Below are 18,157 nucleotides of genomic sequence, written 5' to 3'. Positions count from 1 at the left end.
GGGAGGGAGCAGAGCACCCGCAATTTAGCCCTTTAGACCTCTGGGGCTCCCAGAGCCTAGAAGGCAAACCCCCCAAAATCCACCATGTCTAAGTCCTGCTCCATCCCGTCGTAATCCAGGGGGGCCTCGTACTGCGGTTCGGAATCACAGGCCGATGGGTGGTAGCCCAGCTCCTTGAAGTCCGGCGGGTGGGGGTCCGTAGGGGGTCCGGCTGTGGATGAGCTGACCATGTGACCCATGCTGGGACCAGCGGCGGCGCCCCCCACCAGGAGGCAGGCGGCCTTCACCCCTGTGTTGGGGGGCTTGGGGCCGTGGCGGAGGCAGTGTGGGGAGCAGGTTTCGTGGCACAGGCTGGACCTGGCAACTGGAGAGAGAAGCAAAAGGCAAGGGGAGGGTAAGAGGGGGTAACCAGCCTCATATAGCCATCATGCTTGAGTCTAGTTAGCACATGAAGGGGTTAATGCCATAGAGTAAGCTGTCCTGCCAGGCTTTGCTTATGTCACTTCCCCTCACCTTGGGAGGAAATGGGCAATGAAGCCTTTTGTTGTACTCAGCCTACATGTGGATTCGGCATGTGAGGAGCTCTGACCTGCTCCCTCCAGCTGCATGGCTTTAACCAGCCTCTTTTGTTCCAGACAATGATGGAGTCTGAAACTCCAGCCTTTTCCTCCTATCCTGATAGTTTAGGAAATTTTATCGTCTTGTTACCAAGCAACGTTTTACTGCCTGTGCAACTTTTTACGACTGCTGTACGGAAAATCACATGAATCTGACCTTTGAAGAGTTTGGTAAGTAAACCGTTTCATGGCTGGCCAAAAGTGTGGTCTATTCATGTGCTAGGGAATACTTCGGGGTTCAATGGAAAACACATATTTTTAAAGGTTTTACAGCCAAACTTCCATGCTTTCCTATGCTGCCTATTTTGTGATTGTTAAATCTCTGGAGAGGTTCTCTCACCAAAGATTACTTGCCCCAGACCTGGGTCTTGGCATCTGCAAGGAGTCTGTGAGACCCAGGAAAGAGGATTGGAGGAGAGTTAGCCTAGCTGGGCAGTTGTGGCGGATGGTTGTTGTGGTAGCCCCTGGAAGACTATACAGCCTCCCTACCAATGGGAAACCCCCGAGCAGGATCCGAGAACAAGAGCCCTCTCCCCTTCTGTGGTTTCCAGTGTGATAGGAATTTTAAAGTCTTGGATATGTAATAAATGTTCATAAATGTACCAACCAATCACGTACACAGATCAGAACAGGAAGACCGACCTGAAACCATTTTTGATTCCCAAACTGACCAAATGTTTTCTCTGCAAGGTCAAAGGAAAATGGAAAAGCCTCCCCATTGTCTTTTCCTTCACAAATCCTGTCTTAAGTTTATGTCTGTGTATGAATAGGGTGAGCCTGTGAGCTGGCTCAGGAACTAAGTATATATGATTACAAAAGACTGGCCAGGCTCCCCAGGGTATCCAATCAAGTGAGCATTAAAAGGTAGCCTATCAGATGAGATAAACAACACACTCAGATTTCTGCTGTAGACCGCCCTTTCTGTGATGTAGGTATGATGTTTGAGGGGGGTGGTCTTGGGTTACACCCCTTCTGTGTATGTATGTATGTATGCATGCATGATATATGGAGGGGTGGTCTTGAGCTCCAGAGGGGCAGGGAATTTAACATGTCTATATAAGGGCAGGCACACCTTTGTTTTGGGTCCTCCTCCTTTCCTGCATGTGAAGGGAGCACCCTATTCCCCTATCCATAAGGGGAAAAGGGCAGATTTTTGTTTACAGCACCAGAAACTGGGGTTCAGAAGCACTGCTGCCTCCAACTGTAGAGGGCAGAGCACAGCCATCCTGGCCAGTAGCCACTGATAGTCCTCTCCTCCATTCATTTGTCTTAATCCTCTTTTAAGGCCATCTCGTTTGGTAGCCATCACTGTTTCCTGCGGCAGCGGGTTCCACAAGGAAATGGAGATACGGCTGGGCTGGCTGGGACGTGTTGTCCCAAACATCTGGAAGGCACCAGTTTGGGGAATGTAGAGCAAACCAGCTTCCTCTGTGTTCATTGTGGTTGCCACCTGTCAGGGAACTGCCATCGGAGTCAGAGGGAGAGGGAGGGCTCCAGAGGGATTCAGGAGAGCGTCCCGGGAGGGAGAGAAGCAGCCCATCTGCTGGGGAAGGAATTCAGCGTAGCACCAGTGGAGAAGGGGGGCAGATGGGGGAATCGGCGAGGTGGCTCCATGACTCCTCGCCGGAGACCAGCGGGGAGAGCACGGGTCCTCCGCTGCCCACACCCTCCCTGCGCAGAAGGCTTCCGCGCAGGGAGAGTAGGCGGTGACTAGGCGTCAAAGAGCTTCTTTGCTGGAAGAAGTTCAAGAAACGCCCACTGACGGATTCTGCCAGTGATTGAGACAGCCACGGGTGAGAGGCTGTCCAGACAGAAAGGGTTCACCCAGGTAACCCAGCCAGGTGTGGTGTTGATTTACGCATGAGCAACCCCTAGAACCATTACACCACCCTTCCAGCTAATCGCATCTGATTGGCATCGCCCTGACCCAAGAGGGGATGTTAGAATTCCTGCTCCGTGACTGCAGTCATGGGATTGTTGTCTATCACATGACGGTGTATGTTTTGATTCCACAGAGCGGGAAGTGATGGAGACAGGTTGTTTGTGTTACTGTGTTCCATGAAGTGGGACTATTGTCCTTTGTTCTTTTCCTCTTTGTTGTCTGATGCTAGAGAGGGAGCCATGTTGCAGTGCTCCGTGGGTGTTTATATGTAAATAAAGTAGATTAGCCAAAATGCTGAGTTCCTGTGGTCTGTCACGCATGATGCACAAACTCTGTGGATCCCAAAGTATGCCAGTGTCGGTTGGCATTGGTCGCTGTGATGTTCAGGCTGAAGAAAGCTTTTGATTGACTAGGAGGGAGAGAACATGCCAGTCGGGCATGTTTCTCTACCAGGGTCCTACTCGAGAGTAGGCTGAGCTCCTGACAGGGATGCCCAGATGTGGCCCACTGGCGCCCCACACAACCCCTGGAACCGCTACCTTCTCGTCTCTCCGTGCTGGGGCTGGGAGACCCGCTGCCCCCAGTGCCTTTCCAGAAGCGTTTTCTCACCGGCGAGTTGATGTGGAGCTTGCAGTTGGAGGGAGATCCCTGGGAGAAGCTCTGTAGAAAGAAGCCGAAAATCAGTCGGAAGAACACCAGAGGGTCATCTAGATCATGGGTAGGCAACCTAAGGCCCGGGGGCCGGATGTGGCCTAATCGCCTTCTAAATCTGGCCCGCAGACAGTCCGGGAATCAGCATGTTTTTACATGAGTAGAATGTAAAATGCCTCATGTAATTCTACATGAGTAGAATTATTTAAAATGCCTCTCTGGGTTATTTGTGGGGCATAGGAATTCGTACATTTTTTTTTTTTCAAAAGATAGTCCGCCCCCCCCCCAAGGTCTGAGGGACAGTGACCCGGCCCCCTGCTGAAAAAGTTTGCTGACCCCTGATCTAGATACAGGAATCCAGCTAGGAAAGTCTCAATACAATGGGGAAACTCAAAACATTCGGTTTCCGAAGATTGCTCAAAAACCGGAGCAGTTAATTCCAGTGTTTGGGTGTTCGGGAGCCGAAAGGTTCAAAAATGGAGCTATTCAAGAACCGAGGTTTGACTGTAATTACAAAAAACACAACTAAAGTCAGCATAGGTGATAAATAAAAAAAAATCAAGATTTGCACATCAGAATTAAATGATCCCCACATAAGCCATAAGATCTGAAAATAAATGTTTATATGTCCATGTTATGAGCAAGCCGGTTGCACCAGACCAAACGGCCCCATCGCAGCCAGCATCCTCGGAACATGAGCCAGAACCCGAACCCCTGACCAGGGAACACCCAAGGCCGCAACACACACGTAGGCGGCTGGCGTACCTTGAGGACTATGAATACAACCTCCCGGGCAGGACTGGAACTTAGAGGGGAAGGGTGTTATGTACTGAGCTGAATAGGATCCAAAAGGCAACAGTCTGATTGGTCCTAGAATAATAGGATTCAGAATGCAGCAGTCTGATTGGTCCTAGAACAATAGGATTCAGAATGTAGCAGTCTGATTGGTCCACAGGAGTCACCCAATCCAGCTCCAGGTGGAAGTGAATCTGCAACCTGATTGGCCTACAGGTGAATCCCGGAATTAGCCAATCACGTGGGGCCCATTGTGTAAATAATGTATATAAAGCAGACATTCTGGGGGAACTTCCATTCCTCCTCACCACTATGAGCTGAATAAAGAGCATGAAATCCACTCTCGACTCCGAATATATTTCAGTCCAAAACTGCAAAATTAACGAATCTAGAATTGAATCTTGACCGCCAGCAAACCCCCCTAAACAATTAATTACACCCCCAATGCCCTTACAGTTTGTCCCACCTCTGCCTGAATCCATAAGAAGAGTGCTGGATCAGGCCAATGACCCATCTCTGTCAGCAGCTGGGAAGGATTTTAAAACAGCGACAAGCCTGCTGTTGCCCATGATTTCTGCATCAGCAGGAATCACGCAATGCAGGAATCGCAGCTAAGAAGATACGAAACTGGCTTCCTAGCAAGACACGGACTGCTGGCCTTGCGGATCTGCAGCGTGAGGTCTGGCTTGGCGAGGAGACACGGTTGCAGATGGATGTCCCAGATCCCACAGACGATTCGATCCATCAGCGCATCGTCCAAGTCTCGGAACTCGCAGTGCATTGCAGCCTGTCGCAGGGCAGTAGTGTAGTTGTTGATTGACTCCCCCTCTGCCTGGTTCCGGTGGTAAAATGCATGGCGGGCAGCAATCTTGGACGGCTTTGGTGCGTAGTGGTTGCGGAGCTTCTCTTGGGTCGTGTCCCACGGTGTTGCCTGGACTGCTACAGGCGCAACCAATGCTCAGGCCGTCTCAAACACCTCAGGCCCACAGAGGCTGAGGAATAGGCCCCGCTTCCACTGTCAGCTCGTTGGCTTGGAGGTAGCAGTCAAACCGAGCGAGGTAGGAGTCCCATGATTCAGAGGCTGGCGCAAACAGCGGTAGAGGCACAAGTGAAGCCATGATTCCGATGCCGGAGAGAAGGGCGATGGATGGAACACAGTGCTCTAGCCAGAACAGTCAGCTCTGAATTGGTTCTGTTCAGGGATTTCGCTCAGTGATTCAGCTCCGCTCAGAGGTTGGCCACATCTGGCTGTGCTCTGTTGTCCATCAATCCCATCATCGTCGCCAGTGTTAAGTTGTGGGTGAACATATCATACGACACAGCGATTCTTCCAAAGCAGCTCTTGTTTATTCACAGGCCAGAACAGAACTGAACTGAAGGGTTCAGCCAGCCTCCACTAGAACATAACAGTAACTGTAACATTTTCTGTAACTATCCAATCACTGAACGTCACTTTCGATCCCTTATTTGCATATGTGGACCTGAACTATCTACAGTATCCCCCTGCTGGACCAGGGTGAGAACTTCAGTACATAACACACACAGAACACGGAAGGGGTTTGCTGGTAAGGTTTTCCCCCTTTGAAACCAATATCCAGTTAGCAAACCCGCAGCAAAGAGGGTGGCGTTGCTGGGTAAACTGGTAGCTGCCTCCTGCTCTTTCTCCAGCCCAGGGCTGGGGAACCTGTTGAGCCTGAGGGCCGCAATCCCTCCTGGGAAACCTTCTGGGGGCCGAATGCGAATGGTGCACCCAAAACTGGGAGGAGGAGGAATTGGGCAATGGACGCAACTCCAATCCTTTTCCAGGAGGATGCATTCCAGCTGGACAAAATCGGAGAGCTGGGAAGCCGAGGGGGTGTGGCTTGGGGAACGTCCCAAGGGCCGCTGGTGAGGTCTAGAGGGCCGCATCCTGTCCCACCTCTAGGCCTGAGACTCCCCAGCTGTGCTCTAGAGTTTTGTGATAGGAATTTTGAGGTCTTAGATATATGGTAATGTTCATAAGCGTACCAACCAAGCACGTACATAGATCAGCACAGGAAGACCAACCTGGAACCATTTTGACTCCTAAACTGAGCAAATGTTTTCTCCGCAAGGTCAAAGTGGGAAACCTCCCCATTGTCTCGTTCCTCACAAATCCTGTCTTCAGGGCACATTTAAGATATGAATAGGGTGTGAGCCTGTGACCTGGCCCAGGAACTAAGTATTTATCATTACAAAAGACTAGCCAGGCTCCCCAGGCAATCCAATCAAGTAACCTGCCAGACAGGAGATAAACGACAGGAGAAAAACAGCATTCAAATTTCTGTTTTAGACCTGCCTTTTCTGTGATGTAGGTGTGATGTATCTGAGGGGTGGTCTTAGGTTACACACCTTCTGTGATGTATGTATGATGTTTCTGGGGGTGGTCTTGATCTACAGGGTGGCAATTTCAGAAGTCTTTATAAGGTCTTGCACACCATTGTTCTGGGTTCCTCCTCCTTTCCTGCGTGTGAGGGGAGCACCCTGTTGCAACAGATCAATAAAGATCAGGCTTACCAGCTGCTTTGCTTCTCAATATTCTCTGGTTGGCCTCTGTTATTTTCTCCTACCAATAGGGAACCTACGTAAGGACTCTGTATAGGCTCTTGGATACCCCATAAGGGAAAAGGGCAATTTTTGTTTACAACACTTTCCATTTCAAATCCTTACCTCTTTGACTTTTCTCAAGATGTTGAGCCACTGTCTGCAGGAAAAAAGGAAAACAGGATTTTGTGTTATGGATGCCGCTGTGTCTCATCACGTACTCTGCCCCTGCAAGCATCACTCTGTTGACCCATCTGGCATCTTACGATCCCGTAACTGCCTTGGCCTAAGGGTCAGAGTGTTGGACCAGGACCTGGGAGAGACCAGGGTTCAAATTCCCCCACTCAGGGCTTATCCACACTTGATCTTTCAAGGCAGTCTGTGCTTTGAAGCTCGGTGTCCAAGCAGCTCCCCCCACTTTTTTTTATTATTCTGGAACTTTCCTTGTGGTAACCTGCTCTTTAAAGCAGGCCAATGGCCAGCCATGAAAACCCAAATTGACAATTGCTCTGGTTGAGTGTGAAAGTGCAGGTTCTCATGGCGAAAGCCAAGCAAATCAGACATACAGTGGTACCTCGGTTTACGAACTTAATCCGTTCCAGATGTCCATTCTTAAACCGTTCTTAAACCAAGCCACACTTTCCCTAATGAGGCCTCCTGCTGTGCCCTTCCACCGTTCGGATTCTGTTCTTAGACCGAGGTAAAGTTCTCAAACCGGGACACTTCTTAGGGTTTTGCGGAGTTCGTAAACTGAATCATTCATAAACAGGGCTGTTCTTAAACCGAGGTACCACTGTATATCCAAGCTAGAGCATGAATAGCTCAGTTGGCTAGCGTGTGGCGCCGATAACGCCAAGGTTGCAGGTTCAAAGCGGCTTATTCCTGCCTTGCAGGGGGTTGGAATGGATGGTCTTTGAGGTCCTTTCCATCTCAACAGTTTTATTATCCTATGTCGCTTTTAAGCGCACACATGTGCCTGGGGCAAAAGGTCAGTGTGGTGAGTCCTCAGCCATGAGGCTCAACTGGGTGACCCTGAGGCCAGTCGCTGCCTCTCAGCCTAAGCTCCCTTGCAGGGTTGTTTTGAGAATGAAATGGGGAGGTGGAGAAGCAAGCACAATGCTTGGAGCTCCTTGGGGGAAAAGGTCGGATATAAATGTAAGAAATAAATATGCTGTAGGAAGAGGAACAAAAATAAGACTGCCAGTATTGTTGCACCTGCGGGTTGCGCTGTGGTCTAAACCACTGAGCCTAGGACTTGCCGATCAGAAAGTCGGCGGTTCGAATCCCCACAATGGGGTGAGCTCCCATTGCTCGGTCCCAGCTCCTGCCAGCCTAGCAGTTTGAAAGCACACCAAAGTGCAAGTAGATAAATAGGTACCGCTCCAATGGGAAGGTAAACGGGTTTCCGTGCGCTGCTCTGGTTTGCCAGAAGCGGCTTAGTCATGCTGGCCACATGACCCGGAAGTTGTACGCCGGCTCCCTCGGCCAATAAAGCGAGATGAGTGCCGCAACCCCAGAGTAGGTCACAACTGGGCTTAATGGTCAGGGGTCCCTTTACTTTTACTTATCGTTGCACCTTTATGCAATTATTATTATTATTATTATTATTATTATTATTATTATTATTATTATATCACAAATATGGAGGCTAGTTTTAAATAGTAATGAAATACATGGTGTAAAGTTGGCACAGAGCCTAGAAGCATTTTATTCATACCAGTGTTGCTCACATTTTCAGATCAAAACTTGATTTTCATATGCAGCCAATACAAAAAAGAAATTTGTTCTTTTTACGTCTCATGCATTCAGGTACATCTTTTTATGACTTATGCATTCGGGTACAGCTTATCGTGCAAAAATACAGCAACACATAACATATTTCACTCCTGGGCCACTTTTAGTTGCATCCATTAAAATATTTACCAGGACACGCTGAATGAAATCTATTCCTGTGCAAAACACCCTACACCTGAAATGTACCTGAAGACACAAGGTCAGCCTCCAGTGTTCTCTATGGCTCTGCTGTCAATCCTGATGATGGCTAAGTGTAGGGGTGCAAATATCCAGAGTGTGGGGGTCAGGTGGGATTGCTATGAGGAATTATGAAATATGGAGCAAGCCAGTTGTGTCAGCAATGAACACATTGCGTTGACTGGGTTTGATTCATTGACAATAGTTTCTGATCAAATCCCACAAGCCTCTGTACCTCTGCCATTTGCTTTCTCTACGCCTGACAGGTACGTATAAGCATTCTAAGTACACAGGCCAGTTGCTTCATCAGGCATCCTGGGTCATAAAGATGATAGTTAGCTTTGATGCACCTTTCCTTGGTTTTGTTAATCTTAAGGCCAGGAAATAGTTTCACATGGAGGTGATAAATATGCCTAATCTTTCCTTGCCATCCTTCCTCTCCTGTTTACCGCTTGTTTATGACCTCCGGGTTTGCTGAATGCATTCCTCCTTTTATATTTACCCCAGAATGTACGCATGCTCAAGTAGGAAATAGTTTCTTTGTAGTTAAAAGTATTTCTTCTGCTCTGACTTTGTCCTACGTGGGGGTTTTGCAATACTCAGAGGAAATCTGATTGGTTCTTAAGAACACTGTGTAAAAAGTTCTTTTGTGAATAAAACGACCTGGGCCGAGGGGTGGACAGGAATTATTATTATACGCACTCCTCCCAGAGTCTTGCTGGTCAAGCCTCGTGTGTACCGTATTTTTCACTCTATAGTATTTTCACACTTTTCCCCCTCCAAAAATTAAGGGGAAATGTGTGTGCGTCCTATGGAGCGAATGCAGGCTCCTTGGCTTCAGCGATAGCAACGCGAAGCCTCCGAAGCGCAGAGGGAGAGCTCCCCCCGCGCTCTGGAGGCTTCGCGTTGCTTTCGCTGAAGCTGGAGAGTGAGAGGGGTCGTGCGCACTGACCCCTCTCGCTCTCCAGGCTTCAGGGATAGCCGCCTGAAGCCTTCGGAGCGCAGTGCGAGTTCCCACTGCACTCCGAAGGCTTCAGGTTCCTTTCGCTGGAGCCAGGAGAGCAAGACTCTCCTGGCTTCAGTAAAAGGAACCCGAAGCCCGTGGAGCGCAGTGGGAATTTGCGCTGCGCTCCGAAGGCTTCAGGGATCTTTGAGGCTGGCGGTGGGGGAAAGCAGCCCTTCCCCCCACCAGCCCCAAAGAGCAGGTTGAAAGGAACCCGAAGCCTCCGGAGCACAGCGGGAACTCCCACCGCGCTCCTGAGGCTTCGGGTTGCCTTCACTGAAGCCTGGAGAGCGAGAGGGGTCGGTGCACACAGACCCCTCTCGCTCTCCAGGCTTCCAAGGTAGCCACCTGAAGCCTCCAGAGCGCAAGGTGAGTCCTATAGTCGGGTGTGTCTTATAGAGCGAAAAATACGGTATTTTATTAATCAGAGTCCAATCCTTCTTTGCTTTGGGAATGCTACAGCTAAGTCACACGCAACACCATTATGCAATTGCATGGTGTACAACAATGCCAGGAATGTTGGAAATCGCCTCCGCAAGTTCTAGTGACGACCACCAACTTGGAAGGCTTTGAAAGGGGATTGGATGAATTTGCGGACACCCCTCATGCAGCCACAGTTCCCAGCGCCCGTCATAAACTACAGAAGGTCGGCAGGCCCACCTGCACACTTGGCCGTCAGGGGCGAGGAAGAGGAGGAACTTGCCGTCGCAGAGACTCAGCCCCAGGCAGCTGTCCGTCTGGGCCCCCAGAGGAAGGCGCGGCAGGTCGCAGATCTCACTGCCCTCCAGGATGGCCTCGCAGCTGGTGCCCAGGGAGATGCCCAGCTCGGCCGGGGAGTCGGCATCCGGGCAGATGAGCAGGCTGCCGTCCAGCGAGACGACGAGGAACTTCTCCTTCCACTGCTTGAAAAGGAAGCCTCCTGCAAAGGACCACTTGAGGTCAAGGTTGGCAAGGAGATAGAAGTCAGAAGCGTGAGAGCATTTGCTTTGGTTCAAAGCCAAGGAATCTCAGCCGACTAGCTTCAAGGGCGGAAGGTGTGACTTGTAGGCGGATATGAGCCCTGGGACCTTTCCATTGGCAACCCAATCTGGTTATAATAATAATATAATATAATAATTATTATTTATACCCCGCCCATCTGGCTGGGCTTCCCCATCAACTCTGGGCAGCTTCCAACAAAATATTAAAATACAGTAATGCATCAAACATTAAAAGCTTCCCTAAACAGGGCTGCCTTCAGATGTCTTCTAAAAGTCTGGTAGTTGTTGTTCTCTTTGACATCTGGTGGGAGGGCGTTCCACAGGGCGGGTGCCACCACCGAGAACGCCCTCTGCCTGGTTCCCTGTAACTTGGCTTCTTGCAGTGAGTGAACCGCCAGAAGGCCCTCGGCGCTGGACCTCAGTGTCCTGGCAGAATGATGGGGGTGGAGACGCTCCTTCAGATATACTGAACCGAGGCCATTTAGGGCTTTAAAGGTCAACGCCAACACTTTGAATTGTGCTCGGAAACGTACTGGGAGGTCTTTCAAGACCGGTGTTATATGGTCTCGGCGGCCGCTACCAGTCACCAGTCTAGCTGCCGCATTCTGGATTAGTTGTAGTTTCCGGGTCACCTTCAAAGGTAGCCCCACGTAGAGTGCATTGCAGTAGTCCAAGCGGGAGATAACCAGAGCATGCACCACTCTGGCGAGACAGTCTGTGGGCAGGTAGGGTCTCATCCTGCGTACCAGATGGAACTGGCAGACAGCTGCCCTGGACACAGAATTGACCTGTGCCTGCATGGGCAGCTGTGAGTCCAAAATGACTCCCACTCTGTGCATCTGGTCCTTCAGGGGCACAGTTCCCCATTTAGGACCAGGGAGTCCTCCACACCCGCCCGCCCCCTGTCCCCGCAAAACAGTACTTCTGTCTTGTCAGGATTCAACCTCAGTCTTATAGAATGGTAGAGTTGGAAGGGACCCCCAAGGGTCATCCAAACCAACCCCCAGAACACCCTTGCCTCTTGGGGACTAGCAACTTCCTCTGCTCTCCTTTGGACGGAAGTGGGGATTATGCCTCTCTGGCCCTCTCCTCCGCTGTTCATCAGGCTCTCTCATTACTGAGTGGACGGATGGCTCGTTTATCCCAGAGAGTAATTTGCTACTAAGGAGATTCCGTTTCCATCAATCTGTCGCAGGCCGACGACGGGACAAACATCATGCACAGCAACAAACAGATTAAAAACAATGATTAAATTCTCTCGTGGGCGCTTTGGGATTAGGATTCAATCAAATGCTAGCGGCAATAATCCCAAAAGGCCCGGGGGGGGGGGAGGCAGTTTCATACCCTGCAACATTGATCCGATGAAAATAGGGATGTCCTATTCCATAGTACTACTACTACTACTGTACTACAACTAATTTTATTATATATACCCCGCCCATCTGATTAGTTGCCCAAGCTACTCTGGATGGCTTGCAACCTATATAAAAACATAATAAAACATAAAGCATTAAACAAAATCAACCTATACAGAGCTGCCTTCAGATGTCATTTAAAAATTGCATAGACATACCCAAGGAGAAAGGAAATATATTTTTGTATATAACGGCAGCCGCAAGAATACTTATGGCAAAATATTGGAAAACAGAAAAAGTACCACAATTGACAGAATGGCAAGTTACGATTTGTGAGTTTGCCAAGATGGGAAAAAAATGGCTGCATTAACCAGGGGCTGCTCCAATCAAAAATTCTATACAGATTGGGAATGCATAGGTGAATACATGAAGAAATATGGTGTTAAAGCAGAACTCTTAATAGGCAATTGTTAAGCATGTAAGGACAAAAGAAGTACCGTAATTATAATTTATAAGTTATTTTATTTTGTTATAGCAGCTAGATAAAATATTATGTTGGGAAAATCTCACACAGGTGAAGGGAAGCAGTGGGGAGGAGGGGAGGGTTAGGTTGAATTTGGGAAATAAAATAATAAAAGGATATAATAGATTCTAATAGAATGGTAATATATTGTAACCAGAATAGAAGTTCAAAAGGTGAAGTAAATGTATTTTTAGTATTTTCACTATTGTAATAGTTATCACTATCTCTTATTGGTAGAAGGCAATGTTAACTCAGACTTGTTTTGCTATCTGTATAATTTTGTTCCAGTAATGATGTATGGAAGTGAGAGTTGGACCATAAAGAAGGCTGATCGCCGAAGAATGGATGCTTTTGAATGATGGTGCTGGAGGAGACTCTTGAGAGTCCCATGGACTGCAAGAAGATCAAACTTCTCCATTCTGAAGGAAATCAGCCCTGAGTGCTCACTGGAAGGACAGATCCTGAAGCTGAGGCTCCAAGACTTTGGCCACCTCATGAGAAGAGAAGACTCCCTGGAAGACCCTGATGTTGGGAAAGATGGAGGGCACAAGGAGAAGGGGACGACAGAGGACGGGATGGTGGGACAGTGTTCTCGAAGCTGCCAGCATGAATCTGACCAAACTGCGGGAGGCAGTGGAAGACAGGAGTGCCTGGCATGCTCTGGTCCAGGGGGTCACGAAGAGTCGGACATGACTAAATGACTAAACAACAACAACATCATTTTCTTAAGCCAATAAGTAAATCCGGGATTGTCCCTGGAAAACAGGGGCACCTGGGAGGGTCTGCGGTTGCCAGTGTGCAGCAGAGCAGCTCAGATAAACCAAGAGGGTTCCAGCAGCGTTTTTCCCTCTTGCAGAAGGTGGAGGAAAAGGTTCATCTTGCAAGCAGGTGGGGAACTTGTGGATGGAAAAGCATTGGGCGAATTCACAGTCAGAACTGGTTGAGGGTCTGTGTGTGTGTGAAACAGGGCTGCCAACTTATCAACCCAAAGCCACCCCAGCTGGCTCCTCTGCCTTTAGGAGGAGAAATCCTCAAGGGAAGCTTGGAGGCTGATGTCGTCTGCTGCTAATGCCTGCAGCTTTGGAAGGTAGAGGAGCAGGGCCTGACTAAAGAAAAAAGAAAAAAGGAAGTGGTTGGCAGTCTAGTTTTAAAAGCTCCTCAAATTCATAGAATCATAGAATAGAATCATAGAATCATAGAGTTGGAAGAGACCACAAGGGCCATCGAGTCCAACCCCCTGCCAAGCAGGAAACACCATCAGAGCACTCCTGACATATGGTTGTCAAGCCTCTGCTTAAAGACCTCCAAAGAAGGAGACTCCACCACACTCCTTGGCAGCAAATTCCACTGTCAAACAGCTCTTACTGTCAGGAAGTTCTTCCTAATGTTTAGGTGGAATCTTTTTTCGTGTAGTTTGGATCCATTGCTCTGTGTCCGCTTCTCTGGAGCAGCAGAAAACAATCTTTCTCCCTCCTCTATGTGACATCCTTTTATATATTTGAATATGGCTATCATATCACCCCTTAACCTCCTCTTCTCCAGGCTAAACATGCCCAGCTCCCTTAGCCGTTCCTCATAAGGCATCGTTTCCAGGCCTTTGACCATTTTGGTTGCCCTCCTCTGGACACGTTCCAGTTTGTCAGTGTCCTGTAATTGTAACCAGTAAGAGCTATTTATTTGTTGACTCTATCTGTGCAGGCCATTCAGCGACACGTCATCCCCGGAAGGCGCTCACACACGCAGAAGAAGGAATAAAATGCAATATTACGATATCACAGAACGATAAAAAAGCTTTGTTATTTCCTTTTGCAGGCCAGGAAGATTACCCAGCTGCCCAGAGGATCTGGGGCAACTCAGTCATACGGGCAGAGTACAAATAAGAAAATTATTATTGTTATTACTGTGCTAAATTTGGGCCTGGGGTACCCTCGTCATCAGGGTTTGGGGGTGAGCTGATCCTTTTGCACAGCTGGGAGATCTGGTGCTTTGGGTTTAATCAACTAAACTATGCAATTAATTAATTAAAGCTCTAGGAGCAGATTTTTAAAAAATGTAATTTAAAAGCATCCTGATTGACCTAGAAAGTTGTGGTTTCCCCCCCTGCCTGGTGAGAAAAGCTCTTTGCGTTCATCTCCCCAACATCCTGTGAGAAATGGGACACACAACAAGGGCAGAATCAGCTAGTTGCATCCATTGCCTGGTGGTAGAAGATGCAAGACTGGTGGAATTATAAAGGAATCATGACCCACGGTGGGGGTTTATTTATTTGTGCTGGGGCTCAATCCTGGCACTTGCTTCCACTCCAGCAGCAGGAATGAGTCCTGGGATGTATGAAAGAGGAGCCCTGCCTGCCTCTGAGCAGGTACAGAGTATAAATTGCTCTCACTGAGGATGAGAAGGAGCGTTCACTGCTTTCTAGAAATTTAGTACCTGCCACAATGCACAATGCAAAATTAGCCCCCTGTTGGGTAGAAGCTGCCTAGCTGTGGATTTTTTTTAGACATTTAAAAATAAAGATGAAATAACCCACAAAGTGTGGCTGACAGAAATTCAACAGGCACAGCTCATCACTATAACCATTCTGCTCCCCGCCCCCTCAGGCTGAAGGCAACCACCACATGTTGAATTTCTGTCTGCATAGCAGCTGGCGCAACCCTGACTTCTTTACACTTAGCCAGGACTTCGGAATCTCTGGAGTCTGGGAATCTCAAACGGCAGATTCAAAGGGAAGGGGATCTCTTCTTCTTAATCTCAGTTCTAATTCTGAATATTCCCCAAATGCTAAATCAACAAACCTACTTCCAGGGCTGAGCCTGAGCACAAGTCTCCTCCAGGGCTGAATTGCATAGTCTCGTTGTTCCTTTGCTTGCTTTTGTATATTTATCTATTTGCAGAAATATCTGTATACTGCCCTCTCATGAAATAACACGGCCGGGACAATATACGGAACAAAACAGCAGTACAGAGCAAGCGTCAGAATGACCAGCTACTTGGGAACAATCACATATCTATCCTCTTCTTTCTTGCAAAACGCTGCATTTAGATGTGCCCCACCCTCCAAAAAACACCCCCAGCTTTGATTAGAATTGAGAAAAAGAACGACCTTTACACATTTTAAGCTGGTGATTTTTTACGCAGCCTGAGCTCCTGGCTTCTGGTTGAGAAGTCATTAACCCATTGTCATAGGAAAGACACAATGAACTGCTAGGAAAGATGCATGGGCCCTTTGAACATGTGCAGAGTGCTGTTTTGCGCAACCCTGGGATCCTACGGAGCCGGGATTAGGGAATGAAGCAGGCATCTTCTGGGGCAGAGAGGGTGCTACTTCCAGATACTTTTGAGTCCCACCCCCCATAACTTTTGTCGCAGCGATTTCTCCGGGCTTGCAGTAGCATTTGCCTTTCCATATACCTTAATCTAGACAGCATCTTAAAAAGCAGAGACATCACCTTGCCAACAAAGGTCCGTATAGTCAAAGCCATGGTTTTCCCAGTAGTGATGTATGGAAGTGAGAGCTGGACCAGAAAGAAGGCTGATCGCTGAAGAATGGATGCTTTTGAATTCTGGTGCTGGAGGAGACTCTGGAGAGTCCCATGGACTGCAAGAAGATCAAACCTCTCCATTCTGAAGGAAATCAGCCCTGAGTGCTCACTGGAAGGACAGATCCTGAAGCTGAGGCTCCAAGACTTTGGCCACCTCATGAGAAGACTCCCTGGAAAAGACCCTGGTGCTGGGAAAGATGGAGGGCACAAGGAGAAGGGGACGACAGAGGACGAGATGGTGGGACAGTGTTCTCGAAGCTACCAGCATGAGTTTGACCAAACTGCGGGAGGCAGTGGAAGACAGGAGTGCCTGCCGTGCTCTGGTCCAGGGGGTCACGAAGAGGCGGACACGACTAAACTACTAAACAACAACAACAACATCCCTTAATCTAGACAGGGACTTTGCTAGCAACTCAAAGGTTCCACCAATTTGCATACCCACACATAATAATAATAATAATAATAATAATAATAATAATAATAATAATAAATTTTATTTATATCCCGCCCTCCCCATCCGAAGCCGGGCTCAGGTCGGCTAACAACAATCAAACACATACACATTTATATATAAATACAGGTTTTTGAGCCAATTAAGCTGGGAAGTGGCTGTGGGTGCCTAGTGCCTAGCTGTCAACTTTTCCCTTTTCTTGCGAGGATCCTATTCGGAATAAAAAAAGGGAAACATTGACAGCTATGGCCTAGTGGTTGGAGCCAGCCCCTCACCCTCAGCCTAACCTCCCTCACAGGGCTGTCGTGCAGATGAAATGGGGAGAGGGATACAACCCACCCTGAGGTCTTTTGCAAAATGCTTAGCAGCCCTGCAAGCAAAAGTGGTTTATTTCTTTAAAAAGCTTTTTTTAAAAAAGAGGGGGTGCGGGAAAATCAGGAGACCTAGGCAACAGCAAAAACAACAACATGGATTCTTGTTCCCACCCTGCCCCCCAACAAGATGCCAGGGGCAGGATGGTGCATTTCTGCCCTGATGGAGCAGAGTGCCAGGGTCGTGGGGTGGGTGGGTGGGAGTTGGGGTAACTCACCATATTTGCGGAGGTAGCCCTGATGGATCCCCGCGGGAATCCCTGCGGCGCTGCTCATCCCGCCGGGAGCCACCCATCAGAGGGCAGCGTGGCGAGGAGGGGGCTGGCACAGGCAGGCAGAGGCTCTGAAAACAAGCCGATGCTGCTCTGATCGTCTAATCCCCTGCTCTGATCGTCTAATCCCCGAGCATCCCTGAAGCAGCATCCCTCTCAGCCAATCAGAGCCCAGCTGGGAGCAGCCTCTTCACCTATCCACAGGAAGGCAGGCTGTGTGTACGGAGGGTGGCCTCCCAGTTCAACCAGTCTGGCCACTGGCTGGATTCTTGGACTGGGAGAGACCAGAGATGATGCCTCAATACCCGTGTGGGGTGAAGGGGGAGGAGACGGAGCCTTTTCTGTGTTGGCGCCTCGCTTTCGCAAGGCACCCTCACTGAGGCACCGGGCAGGGCCATTTCTACTCCCTGCTACCGGTTTTGTGACTTTTTCCTTTTTTTACTATTTATTTGATTTATTTCCCTCCTGCTTTCCTCCAAGGAGCTCAAAGTGGCACGCATGGTGCCCCTCCCTCTGTTTTATCCTCACAACAACCCTGTGAGGTTAAGAGGCTAAGAGGCAGTGATGGGCCCCCATGGGAACACCCACTGGTGGGGTTTGAACCCTGGTCTTACCTGGGTCCCAGTGCCAAGCTTAAAGTTTAACCACTGCCAACTTGGTTGCCGTTTTGGTTTGCTATTCGTTTGTATGATGATGATTACAGTATTATTATTATTATTATTATTACAAAGTATCTGAAGACGCAACAAAGCGAACTGGACTCCTTGGCAGGTTTTGAATAAACATTCACCAACTTTTTATTGATAATAATCAGCGAAATAGCTTGAGGATCTATACAACTTTGTAACATGCAGAAAACAGCAGAGAAACCAAAGACTGGAACTGAGGGAAGTCAGGGGGTGGGGGTGGGAGGGAGGGAAAATGGGGGGAAAAACAAGGATGATATGTCTTGTTTTAATTTTGAATAAAAAATTATTATTATTATTATTATTCTGGCCCCCTGCCAGGTTTACTTTAGCTAATATTGCAACTCTACAATTCCACAGTTATGACTCCAAATAATAACTATGATGATATTAATTTTATTATTTGAACCCTGCCCATCTGGCTGAGCTGCAGCCGTGCAATTTCTTTTCTTTTTCTACTTCTTTCTTATCAGCCCACCCAGGAACAGCTGAAATA

The 18,157-nt window shown here is 48.5% G+C and overlaps 1 protein-coding gene across 3 annotated transcripts; it reads right to left on the bottom strand.

Moving 5' to 3' along the window:
* Positions 1 to 22: 22 nt before the first annotated feature.
* On the bottom strand, positions 23 to 17,079 carry LOC309376137 (uncharacterized protein). Of its 3 annotated transcripts, none has more exons than XM_081922342.1 (5): positions 16,922 to 17,079; positions 10,142 to 10,413; positions 6,634 to 6,667; positions 3,039 to 3,159; positions 23 to 364 (listed from the first exon to the last, which is right to left on the bottom strand). In XM_081922342.1, exons 1-5 carry the CDS (start codon positions 16,922 to 16,924, stop codon positions 57 to 59), a joined length of 738 nt encoding a protein of 245 aa, XP_081778468.1. In that variant the 5' UTR covers positions 16,925 to 17,079; the 3' UTR covers positions 23 to 56. The 3 variants fall into 3 exon arrangements, with proteins under 3 accessions (XP_081778468.1, XP_081778467.1, XP_081778466.1); XM_081922341.1 differs by having other exon boundaries at positions 10,142 to 10,400; XM_081922340.1 differs by lacking the exon at positions 16,922 to 17,079 and adding an exon at positions 15,443 to 15,668 and having other exon boundaries at positions 10,142 to 10,400.
* Positions 17,080 to 18,157: the final 1,078 nt, after the last annotated feature.

Source organism: Podarcis melisellensis, assembly GCF_964234715.1.
Source record: "Podarcis melisellensis genome assembly, chromosome: 8".
Taxonomy (NCBI): Eukaryota; Metazoa; Chordata; class Lepidosauria; order Squamata; family Lacertidae; genus Podarcis; species Podarcis melisellensis.
The sequence above is the reverse complement of the archived record's forward strand: the minus strand, read 5'-3'. Positions and strand labels throughout refer to the sequence as shown.